This window comes from Scyliorhinus canicula, chromosome 14, assembly GCF_902713615.1.
Source record: "Scyliorhinus canicula chromosome 14, sScyCan1.1, whole genome shotgun sequence".
Taxonomy (NCBI): Eukaryota; Metazoa; Chordata; class Chondrichthyes; order Carcharhiniformes; family Scyliorhinidae; genus Scyliorhinus; species Scyliorhinus canicula.
In genome coordinates, this window is record NC_052159.1 from 116532053 (window position 1) to 116545141 (window position 13089).

At 45.7% G+C, this 13089-nt stretch overlaps 1 protein-coding gene across 1 annotated transcript in view; it reads left to right on the forward strand.

Annotated features, from left to right (window-relative positions):
• Positions 1-13089, forward strand: part of myo16 (myosin XVI) — a 650273-nt gene that overhangs the window by 322888 nt on the left and 314296 nt on the right. Inside the window, 3 exon segments of the mRNA XM_038818242.1 lie at positions 4796-4906; positions 9263-9328; positions 11249-11376. Coding sequence (XP_038674170.1) covers positions 4796-4906; positions 9263-9328; positions 11249-11376 — 305 coding nt within the window.

Consider the following 13089-nt stretch of genomic DNA (forward strand, 5'->3'; position numbering starts at 1 on the left):
AAACCACTCCGGCGTGGGCCTAGCCGGTGCGGAGCATTCCGCACTTTTGGGGAGGGCCGACGCCGGAGCGTTTGGCGTCACTCTGCTACACCGGGACCCCCCGCCCCGCCGTGTAGGGGAGAATCCCGGCCCAGGTCTCTGGCGCTGTGAAGCAACAGTAGTAACCCCTGTGCTACCATGTATTCCCATTAATGAGGTTAAGTCTGATTGCGACAAGGTAACTCAGGTTGTGGGTGTATCCCTCTGAGTCTGTTGCTAGCAGATTTCTAACCTGTAAATTGCTTGCTAAATCTCAGACTCCATTTCTGGACCGATGTTCCGAACATCTCGGTATCATGATACCTCCCTTCCTTGAAAAACTGAACCATAAATGTACACAGCTTCATTTTCTGAACCTTTTCAATTCAAAGCATTCTTAAGGTTGTATACAGTTTCCATTCTATACAGTACATATTGTTTTTTCAAACAAGCAAACAACACATGGCTATAGTCCATTGTAGTCTTTTCCCATATCACAGGCATGATAGGGCATCGGCAATCACATTCGCTCTTCCTGCACATGTAGAATTCATAATGAATGAAATGAAATGAATGAAAATCGCTTATTGTCACGAGTAGCTTCAATGAAGTTACTGTGAAAAGCCCCTAGTCGCCACATTCCGGCACCTGTTCGGGGAGGCTCTTACAGGAATTGAACCGTGCTGCTGGCCTGCTTGGTCTGCTTTCAAAGCCAGCGATTAAATTGAATGGTAATAATAAACTCCATCTGTATAGTCTCACTTTTTGCAAAGTTGTCCAGGTAGTCCTAATATTATCAGATTTTAAAATGGTCTCGGTGACAGTCTCCGTACATTGAAAAAACAAAGTTTCTTGATTACTGGTCCATCGACAATACCGTTACACCTCTGCCTCCTTCTAAATGGGAGAATTCTGCTCGAAAATTCTGTTTCACTCCTCAGTGCTGTGTAAGCTGTTATGTATTTCCAGCATTTTGTATTTCTATTTCAGATTTCCTGCATCGGATGTATTTTGATTTTGTATTTGTGTTTTGGGGTTTTGATTCTCGTAGTTTAGAGAGTATCAATTATGAGGAGGCAGTGGTGTGGTGGTACTGTCACATCACTATTAATCCAGAGACTCAGTTTGCCTCTGGGGATCATGGTTCAAATCCCACCATGGCAGATGACGAAATTTGAATTCGATGAAAATCTGAACCCATTGTTGCAAAAACCCATCTGGTTCACTAATGTCCTTACCTGGTCTGGCCTACTTGTGACTCCAGATCCACAGCAATGATTCTCAAAAGCCCTCTGAAGTGGCCAAGCAAGCTACTCAGTTCAAGGGCAGTCAGGGATAGGCAATAAATGCTGGCCAGCCAGCAAAGGCGTCACATCCCATGAATAAAACATAAATCAAAGGTACGGATGAGATTTTCAGCAGCAGGTGAGCTGAAGCAGGGACAGAGATAGGCAACGTTAAGTCGTTGGAAATAGGAAATTAAGGTTGGAAGCTCACCTCAGGATTTAATAAGATGTCAAGGGAAAATACTTGCCTGAGACACCAATGCAAATTCGCATTCACACTTCGAGTGTATGTGAATAAAATTTTAGAAAGGGCAGGAATTTTTAATTTAAATAGACTTTGAATGCAAAATAGCTTTAAAATAATTATTTTTCTGCCGGGAAGCAGCCAAAAACACAACTGTCCAGAGAACTGGTCATAAGAGCCATATTTTCTGGTGAGCTCTTTAATTTATGGATGAGCCAGAATGTAGTCTTGGATGCTAACTTAATTATATTCAGTCCAACAATTGATAGATATGCAAAGCTTGGATGAGATGTGAACTGAGACTCATTAAATGATTTTGTGCGCATGATGTATCATTGTGACTTTAAACTCAAATGATTAATAGTTTTCTGTTCAGAGTCATTTTGGGATAGGATACAATAGTGATAAAAGGAGGATGAGATTAGGCGCTCCCCGATCCAACTATAATACGGCTCACCTGAAGAAGGAGCCGTGCTCCGAAAGCTCGTGTTTGAAACAAACCTGTTGGACTTTAACCTGGTGTTGTAAGACTTCTTACTGTGCTCACCCCAGTCCAACGCCGGCATCTCCACATCATGGCAACTATAATATAGACAGCAATTCCCAGTGTTTATACTTGGGCAGGAAATCAGAAAGTTTCTGTGTGAGTTGTCCTGCTCCGACAGAAACATTGCTTTATTGATATCTCGACTTGGGGGGGGGGGGATTGTCGGTGAGAGCAGAAAATCCCGTGGGAGGGAGTCACAAAACGAGTTTTACACCAGCGGAATTTCCTGTAGTGTTTCTCCCTGCACCCCCACTACCCGTCAATGTCGTAATGGGAATCCTGACGTTAAGATAAATTGAAATGTCCTTATTAGGGTTGTTAAGCCTGATAATCACCCCCTCATTAGACTGTTCATTCATGTTGGGTCTCTCAGGGCATGTACCCGGTGAGCAGAACTCTTCAGGGTAGTCCAGGTGAGTGCATCGCTCAGGGGGAGAGGGAAATGTCTGGGCACTATCCCTAGGGACGGCCAAGGTTGGGGTTGTGTTGCATGGGTGTGTGTTCCGTGAGGGCACTGTTCCATGGGGGGGGGGGGGTTCCTTTTGGCGGGTTGGGGTGGTTGTTCGGGAGGTTTTATGTATATGTTTTTGTATCGGACTGCTCCCGATCGTTGAAAACCGAAGTTGCTGGTGGGACAGGCTCAATCAGGGCCAGCCTGACGTCATGGTGCTCACCTTTTCATTTCATTTCTGACATGAGCCGAACAATATGGTAGGGAAATGCTGCCGTTGGGGCTGGTGTTTCATGCCCACTGCACCACTCTATCTATATTTGGGAATATTTCTGCCTTAGCATTGAAATTTGTGCTAAAGAACTTGTGGCACTGACAGTCACTTCTATAAGTATGGAATTTCATTTCTTCAGATATTAATTGAATGAGTTTGAATGAAATAATTATTTTTAGCTTTTTCCACTTTTTTAATCTCGCCCTTAATTCCATCTATCTTTCTATCTCATTGTTTCACTTTCTATACATGACTTGGCATTGATTTCATAGAATCACTGCAGTGCAGAACGAGACCATTCGGCCCATCGAGTCTGCACCAACCCTTTGAATGAGCACTCTGCCTATTTACGAGTGTCTACCCCACACTATCCCCATAACCTAACCTGCACATGCCTGGACATTAAGGGGCAATTTAGCATGGCCGGAGCACCCGGAGGAAACCCACGCAGACACGGGGCGAACGTACAAACTCCAAACTGACTGTCACCCGAGGCCAGAATTGAACCCTGGTTGCTGCCGCTGTGAGGAAGGCTACCCACTGTGCCGCCGTGCCACACATACTTCCTGGTTCAGACTCTGAGGGGCAGATTTTGACTCATTCAACAGCCTTGCATTTGTACAGAGTTAAAATCATGCTCGGTAAGAAATTTTCAACCAGATTGGTTAAAGAGATATATAGTTCCTTGACGTGTTCTCACAGGTCCGACTTCCTCTATAGGTGTTGCTGCCCTAAAATGGATTTCTGATCATCTCCTTTTCCTGTGTAATGGCTCTGAGCAAGTATAAATAGAATGAAAGGCTGACATGGCAATATCCATGGCATGTTTTCCTCAGGATCCCTATTCAATATGCTTTTCAGTTCCATTTCACTCAGTTCTGGAAATGGCAATTTGATAATGTGTGCTGGGCAGAACTTGCTGATCGAACCATGTTTTCGGTCGTTTGGAAAACACAGGAATATAAGAAATGAATTCAATCCTGTTCTGCCATTTAATACAATTCACGCCTCTCTGTGTTTCAACTTCATCCACAGGCCTTCGCTCCATATCTATTTGTACCCTTGGTTAGAAAAATCTATCAATCTCACATCTGGCATGATGAACTGGAGTTAACATCTACTGATTTTTGTGGGAGAGTTCCAACTTCTATCATCCTTAACATTACGATGTGTTTCCTAAGTTCTCTCCTGAAAGACCAGCTTCTGATTTTAAAGTTTTCCTGCTTGAAAAGGAGGATGAGGTGGATGGGGAGAAGGGCTGTTAGAAGAAGGCCCAACCTGTCCATGGTGTTCTGGGAACAATTGCTGTCTGTCATTTTCAGCAAGGGACAGTATATTACTGTCCTCCAATTCACTGTGGAGATGTTCTCGTCTTTCCCGACCTCTGAGTTGTGGCCTCTCCCCCTTCCTGACATCTGAGTTTGACCTCTCCGCTTCCCCGACCTCCGAGTTGACTTTCCTCCTTCTCGACTTCTGAGTTGTTCCTGCCCCCTGTTCCCGACTTTCGAGTCATCTCTCCTCCTTCCTGACCTCCGGGTTGTCTCTCCTCCTTCCCGTCCTCCAGGTTGTCTCTCCTCCTTCCCGACCTACAAGTTGTGACCTTCTTCCTCCTCAGCCCACCCTCTGACTGAACCTCCCACTTCCTGTTACTCCCCTCTCGCCACTTCCCTTTCCTGCACCTGCGTTCTTGCTTGAAGATCCAGATCCAGTCCAAAGTTGGAGTTCTGATGTTGTGGAGGTTCTGGTTCTGATGGTGCAGTAGTGCTGAGTTGAGGTGACAATAATCCATGTTTATTTTTCCACCAGTGAGGCCTTGGGAAAAGAGAAGTGAGGCAGGAGCATTTAAAATTTCCTGAAAAATCCACAGCTTCTCTGTGCTGAAAGCACCTGAATGTAGAATTAGTTCCATTAGAATAATTAATTCTGGTCATGATCTCTTTCTCATATCTGCTTGTGAATTTGTCACAAAATCCAGGTGAAGCTGATTCCTCCTGCCCCAAACGATGACCTGTCTACCTTAAGTGAACTGACAGATAGAAGCCTCCTCTATGAAATTCAGAAGAGGTTCACCAATGATCAGATATATGTAAGTACACATGCACAAACATTTATCTTGCTATCTGAAATTTGCCATTGATAAAAAAAGACTTGCAATTATGTACGCTTTTCACAAACCCAGAATGTCCCAGAGTAGCCCCCCCCCATTCAGAAATGGAGCACTCCCTTTGTACAGCAATGGAATGCCCGCCATCCTAGGTCTTTGTGCTCACCTTTCTGGAATAGGACTTGAAGCCACTGGGGTTCCTATTCAGAAGAGAGAAAGACCTACCCATTGGGCCACTGTTGTCATTAAAATAGAGCAAAATATGTTGAGGCCTACTTTTAAACTGTTGGGAAACTCTGGAAAAGCAGGTAGAGTCAGTTTATTCACTTATTTCGTAAGACATAGGAGCAGAATTAAACCATTCGGCCCACCAAGTCTGCTCTGCCATTCAATCATGGCTAATATGTTCTTTAAACATTGCATAAGATGTTCAAATGTGCCAACTGAAGGAACATGAACCACTTACTTAATGTTTTAATGTTCACATTGAACTCAACAATATGCTGGTGGCAGAAAACGGGAAATGATGCAAAAATGTGACAGTTAAAACCTTTCGCAGAATAGAATTGTAAGTTAATTATAATCTCTTTATTCAAAATCTAGAGCATGTTCCACCATTAGTGTATAGGCCGCATTGTTCCCCAATAGATATCTAGCTCTTGATGTCTCGGTGCTTATAGAAACAGAGAAGCTGTAAGGAAATAAAAGGTAAATGTCTACCTAGTTCACATTGTCCAATTATGGAGTTGTTAACTATTTATCGCAATTAATTTCTCATTAATTAGTCCATAACAGGCTAAGATAGGATGCAAGGAAACTCCAAGCGGGGCAGAGATTTGGGAATCTTTCGCGCTAACTATGAAGAAAGTTTGAGTATATTAGGATTATTTTCATTAGAGAGATGCAGATTGAGGGGGGACCTCATTGAGGTCTACAAAATCATGAGAGGTATAGACAGGGTGGATAGCAAGAAGCTTTTTCCCATAGTGGGGGACTCAATTACTAGGGGTCACGAGTTCAAGGTGAGAGGGGAAAGGGGAGATATCCGTGGAAAGTTCTTTGTGCAGAGGGTGGTGGGTGCCTGGATCACATTGCCGGCGGAGGTGGTAGAGGCGGGCACGATAGCGTCATTTAAGATGTATCTAGACAGATACATGAATGGGTAGGGAGCAGAGAGATACAGATCCTTAGAAAATAGGCGACAGTTTTAGATAGAGGATCTGGATCGGCGCAGGCTTGGAGGGCCGAAGGGCCTGTTCCTGTGCTGTAATTTTTCTATGTTCTTTGTTCTCAAAGTCACCTGTCCCTTCCAAATATGCCACATTTACTTTGTCATGTCTCAGATGACTCAAGTGTTAAATCCCAAATTTTATTTTCTGAAAGAAATTGATCTATTTTGCTTCTGAATGTACCCAACACCCTGAAACTCTTTTTGGGATCTGATTGGTGTGGCAAAGAATGCATTTACTAGTTTTGCATCATTGGAAATTCTAGATTGGAACTTCAAGATCTGTTAATATCTATATCTTGAAATGGGATTTCAATTCCAAATGGATTTTGATGAGAATAAGGATTTAAACTTTATTGGTAGCCTTTGGTATCCATTTTTGTAACAGAAGGACACCCTTACCACAATTCCATTATAACTTATTAGAAAGATTTTGGTGAATGGAAATGATTCTCTTGCCCGTCATTGATTTAGCTAAAGCCCAATGCCAGTTCCTTTCTAAACCGCTCTTTCAAAAGAAGGAACACTATTTTGTTGTCTGTATAGTACCCAGTATGGTGATATACCTGTGAATAATACTGCATACACTCAGATATTCGACCTCCCACCAGTAGGTGGTGTCAGACATCAGGCTTGTGGAGTATCTGGCCGGCGAGAACGACAAGAGGCGCCGTTAACAGTGCCCCCAAACGCATGTCTTTACAAGAGGCTGGTTCTGGAACACAAAAAGCAACCTCGGGAGGACCATCACCTTCACCGATTGCACCCCTCCTGCCAATGACAGCAGGAGCACATCCCAATTCCTAAAATCTCCCTTTATTTGTTCCACCAGCCGAGCCAAATTCAGCTTAGGTAGCTGCTCCCACCCCCACGCCAGCTGAATGCCCAACTACCGAAAATTCACCCCCCCACCACCCTAAATGGCAACTCCCCCAGCCTCTTCTCTTGCCCCTTCGCCTGGATCGGAAAGACCTTGCTCTTCCAAATGTTCAATTTATAACCTGAGCACCATCCAAATTCCTCCAAAATCCTCATAATACCCCAATACCTTCCAACGGATCCGAAATATAAAGCGAGACCCTATGCTATACCCCTCCCATCAATCCTGTGATGCTCTCAGTGCCATTGCCAGTTGCTCTATAGCCAAGGCAAAGAGCAGTAGGGAGTGTGGACACCCCTGTTTCATCCCCCGGTGCAGCCTGAAGTATTCCAAGCTCACCTGCTTTGTCCGGACACTCACCACCGGTGCCTGGTACAATAACCGGACCCAGTCCACAAACTCCTGAATGAACCCAAACTGCCCAAGCACCTCCCACAAATAATCCCACTCCACCCGATCTAAGGCCTTTTCCGTATCCATGGCGACTACACTTCGTCCATCTGGACACATCATTATAACGTTCAGTAACCTCCTGATGTTGGCCGACAGATGCGTCCCCTTAACGAACCCCGTCTGGTCCTCCCCATCACCTTCGGCGTACAATCCTCAATCCTTGAGGCCAAGATCTTGGCCAGTAACTTGCCGTTCACATTTAATAGTGAAATTGGCCTGGAGGACCCACACTGCTCCGGATCCTTGTCCCTCTTTAAAATTCAATCAAATTTGTTCGACATGATCTCCAGATGACAAAACCTGTCATTTCCACCACACATGCGCTAGGCAACGATCATCTCCAACAAGAGAGAATCTAGCCACTATCCCTGGACATTCAATGGCCATCGCTGAATCCTCCACTATAATTCCCGTACCAGCCTCCCCGAACAGGCGCTGGAATATGGCATCTAGGGGTTTTTCACAGTAACTTCATTTGAAGCCTAATTGTGACAATAAACGATTTTCATTTAATTTAATTTGATTAATCCTTCATGTGTTATCCCAATAATCCACAATAGAAATAGCTAAATATGACTATTCATTCTGGTTCTCTAAGACCTTCACAAATCTTCAGTTGTGGCAAGTGATCAGGTGAAGTGTGTAGAAATGCTGAACCTCCCCAAATCTTGTCAAAATATGAACTAATAACAATTTAACCAATTATAGAATGAACTATAACTTTGAGCAGTGATAATGGCATTGTTGAAAATTCAAAAGGGTATTGGATCAAACCTTAAACCTGTGGATAAAGTTGTGTGAGTTCACAAAATTAAAAAGCCTCAATTTGCAACCTCAATGCTATCCAAAATGGCAGAAAATCATGTTCCGTATAATGTCACCAACTTTTTCAATGGATTCCTAAGATTCCTATCGTGCTTGGTCCATACATTAACATTATCAAATACTGTATTTTAACAAAGTACAAGTAAAGTACAGCACAGGAACAGACCCTTTGGCCCTTCAAGCCTGTGCCAACCATGCAGCCCGTCTAACCTAAAACCTTTTACAGTTCTGGGGTCCGTATCCCTCTATTCCCATGCTATTCATGTATTTTTCAAGACGCCCCTTAAATATCACTATTGTACCTGCTTCCACGACCTCCTCCTGCAGCGAGTTCCAGGCACCCACTACCCTCTGTGTAAAAACTTCCACTTAGAACACTTAGAACAGTACAGCACAGAACAGGCCCTTCGGCCCTCGATGTTGTGCCGAGCAATGATCCCCTACTTAAACCCACGTAACCCGTAACCCAACAATCCCCCCAATAACCTTACACTACGGGCAATTTAGCATGGCCAATCCACCTAACCCGCACATCTTTGGACTGTGGGAGGAAACCGGAGCACCCGGAGGAAACCCACGCACACACAGGGAGGACGTGCAGACTCCACACAGACAGTGACCCAGCCGGGAATCGAACCTGGGACCCTGGAGCTGTGAAGCATTGATGCTAACCACCATGCTACCGTGAGGCCCCCTTGCAGATCGCCCCTAAACTTTTGCCCCTTGTACCTTAAACCTATGTCCCCTAGTAATTGACTACTGTCCTGGGAAAAAGCTTCTGACTATCCACTCTGGCTGTGCCCCTCATGATTTTGTAGACATCTATCAGGTCGCCCCTCAACCTCCGTTGTTCCATTGAGAATGATTTTAACTGATTTTCTTCTGCAGGATCAGACATCACCTTTCACAAGTCACATTTGGCTAGTCGTTGAAGTATTGACTTTTTTTTCAGACTTGCATTGGACATATTTTGCTGCTGGTGAATCCATATAAAGAACTTCCGATATATTCCACCATGGTAAGTACCATTTCTTAATGATTGAAGTTATAAAATAAAGCAAATGTTTTGAGTTATCCTTCACTGCTCAGGGCCTCGCTGGATTGGGCATAGATCAGTCCATTTTGCACAGAAGTCAGCAAGCACAGTTTCAATGCCTTCCTGATTTAATTTTTCTCGGATTAATATCGGGAGCAGCCATGACTTACAGGTGCTACGAGCACCCATGGCTCTCTCAGTCTGAGCTCTCACTGAGAACGAGTCCGAATTGGGATTGGGGAGTCTCAATTTTGACCCTAATAAATATAGTTTTATTTTTCTCTCCATGGTATTGGATAAAGTCAGCATTCAGTCGCTTATCACTGACTGATCTGCATATTATACCATCAGTCCTATTGGCTTGCATGGTGGTCATCCTAACCAAAATTTATGTTATGATTTACTGGAATACTCATTTGCGTACATTACAGCAAACATAGCACGACTAATGATATATCCTCAGAACCTCAGGTAGAAATATAAAAAGTTCTGAACTGACATTCATACAATAGAATTTGTAGTGCAGAAGGAGGCTATTCGGCCCATCGAGTCTGCACCCCACTCAAGCACACACCTTCTCCACCCCATCCCCTTAACCCACTAACCCCCATTTAACCTTTTTGAACACTATAGGCAATTTAGCATGGCCAATCCAACTAGCCCGCACATCTTTAGACTGTGGGAGGAAACCAAAGCACCTGGAGGAAACCCACGCACACACGGGGAGAACGTGCAGACTCCACACAGAAAGTGACCCAAGCCGGGAATCGAACCTGGGACCCTGGAGCTGTGAAGCAACTGTGTCAACCACCAAGCTAGCATGCTGCCCATTTACCTTGGATCCCCTGCTCTTCCTCTATAGTAATGATGAACTTCCAGTGGGAAACCATTGCAGCTCCTTACTCAGTGCTTTGACAGAAATGGGAGGTCCTAAAAATATCAGCTTCAGGTACTTGGGTTAGGAGAGGAAATTAGCTCCAAGCTGGTTTCTTCTTTTGAGTTCTCCTGTTTGTCATTATTATAAGGGTGGAGTAAACACTTGCATGTCAGGTGATACCTGGGCTGAAATCCTCCGGCCATTGGGATTCTCTTTTCCCGCTGGCAGTGCATCCCCATTGGCGGGTTCCCCGCGTCGTCGGGTGGCTTCAATGGAAAATCCCATTTACAAACAAGGGGAAGAGAGAACCCTGCCACCGGCGAACAACGCGCCATCGAGAAATACACAGCTAGGGGACCGGAGAATCCCGTCGCTGTTCTAGGCTTCTATAGCACTTCCATCTAAGTTCTGAGGATCCATCATTGGTCACATCACACCTGAAGTGCTTATGGCTGCATGGCTCAGTCCCTGAGGAACATGGCTGAGGAGTTCAACACCATGGCACAGATAATGGTGGACTTCCAGGACAACAAGTTCCAGATGATGTTAAGGCTTTTGGAACTCACTCCAGCTGCCCCTCATCCCATGGATGAACCCAGCGGCCCACGAGCACTTGGAGGAAGGTGGATCCACTGTAGCGCATCCTTGGGCCTTTTACCCAGGAGACCCTGGGAGTGACCAGACCATTTGAATCTCCCCTTCCTGATACCGGCACATCTCAGGAACAGGGAACTGAACAGGGTGCTGCAGCAACACCAGTACACCCGAAAGTAGGCCTTGCCCTCCAGGTCCTGACTCCAGAAGATGCCTGCCAAGGGCATCTCGGGCAACAGGGTGTGGAAGGAAGCAGGCCGCCTCCACTTCTGATGTGCATCTATTTTTAAAAAATCTTTATGGTCACAAATATGCTTACATTAAAACTGCAATGAAGTTACTGTGAAAATCCCCTAGTCACCACACTACAGCACCTGGGACAGAAACACAAATGCTGAACTCGGTATAGTGTGTCCATTTTTGTTTTGCAGATCACTGAGCTTTATCTGAGTAATACAGTGAAGCTGTGCTCCTCACTCCCACCCCACATATTTTCCTGCACTGAAAGAGCCTATCATATGATGATACAGGAGCAAAGATCACAGTGTTTCATCCTCAGGTACAGTTCACACTTCTTTAGTTATGATTCAGTCCGTACCCTGAGAACCACTTTTAGCAAAAGTTATAAATTTGAATTTTCACCCATTTGGTCATCATTCTTCTTTGAGTTATTTTAAGCTCCCAAGCCTCTTTATCCTCTCAGAAATAAGCAGCGTTATTGTTTACAACAACAAATAGCATCAAGTTTATTATTCACTGTCCATCATGCAAATTTGCAAATGGGTTAAAGGCTGGCACGTTTGGACTTGAAAAGTGCCTACCTTGAAAGGCATAGTATCTGAAAAATTTGAACAGCAGGTTAAACAAGCCATTTCACCCTGCCACTATGCAGCGACGACATTAGTGGTATTTTACATTAATGGATATTGCCATATATCAAAAAAGATATTCTGCCTACCACACAATTGGGCAACATCATGTATGAATTTCAATGCTGGTGCAATGCTCGGTACATAGGCAGTGCACATCAATGATTGCTGAACTCAACTAGATGGGTGGGGGTCCTGGAAGACAGGGGGTTGCTTTAAGGGACCAGGAGAACCTGAAAAGGGGGGACCCCCAGGGTCCCCATGGCGGGATGTCCTCACTTGGGAGGTGGGAGGTAGTGCCATGTGCGTGGGGTGTGAATTGTCTGTGGGTGGGGGGTGTGGGGACCCACAAGCTCACTCAGAGATCAGGGCACCCATTCAAAATAGCGGTCCGATCTCCGTATTAAAAAAAAATGTGGCCTAAACCGGTGAGAAACTCCTTAGGGCCCAAAAATATGATTAAGTGTCATTGAATAGCAATGGGAACTCAGCGGCAGAGCCGACGGGAAATTCCCTGTAAAACCCGCCACAAATGAACTTTTGGGAGAACCGGGCCTTTAGTATCCCTCGGCAGAACCTCTTTTTTTTGTCCCAGCTATGTCATTGGTGCCGACGTGGCCTATAACAACTGAGCCCTTTTCCTCCCACTCCACATTCCTCCCCAGTCTGGAGAAGATGCCCCTAACCATGGCATCGGGCAGATGCTCACGCTGTCAGTGGCTGAGAATAGTGGCTGAATTCTCCATTCTGGAGACTGTGTGTTGACGCCGTCGTGAAAACTATGGAGTTTCACGAAGGCGAGATCAGGTCCACAGCTGCAGTGATTCAACCGCTCCCAAGGGGCTAGCACGGGCATATCGTGGAACGCCACACTCTGGTAACGGAACGGCAGCCGATTCGCTGGTTTTGTGATTGACGCCCCGCTGCGGCTGATCTTAATGAATTCTTCCCCTCCCACATACAACCGTCACAGACGACCATCGCCGCAAAGAGAGCAGTGCCGCACTTCCGGGACGCCGAACTGAGACACTCCTGGACTCCGTGGAGGAGAGTAAGCTGGTGCTGTACTCTGTGCCAGGACGGAGGTCATCAGGCGCCACTGTTCGCTGTGTCTGGGCGGAGGTGGGAGCCGCCGTCGGCGAGGTGGCCTGGACTGGAGACCAGGGTGAGTACCCAGCGCTGTGCCCCTGGCACCAAGCACCCTAGCCTCCGGGGGATGGATGGACCCCCACTCTGACCCATATGCCAGCACCCATGCCAGCCGGAAGGCCATGTGCCATGGCCACCTCGCGCACAACCACCGTGAGCGGGAGAAGACCGGTGGGATCCACCAGACTTGCGTCCCTTAACCATGCCCGAGCAGAGGGCACTAGACATTGTTGGCGGCCCGGAGGACAGGGAGA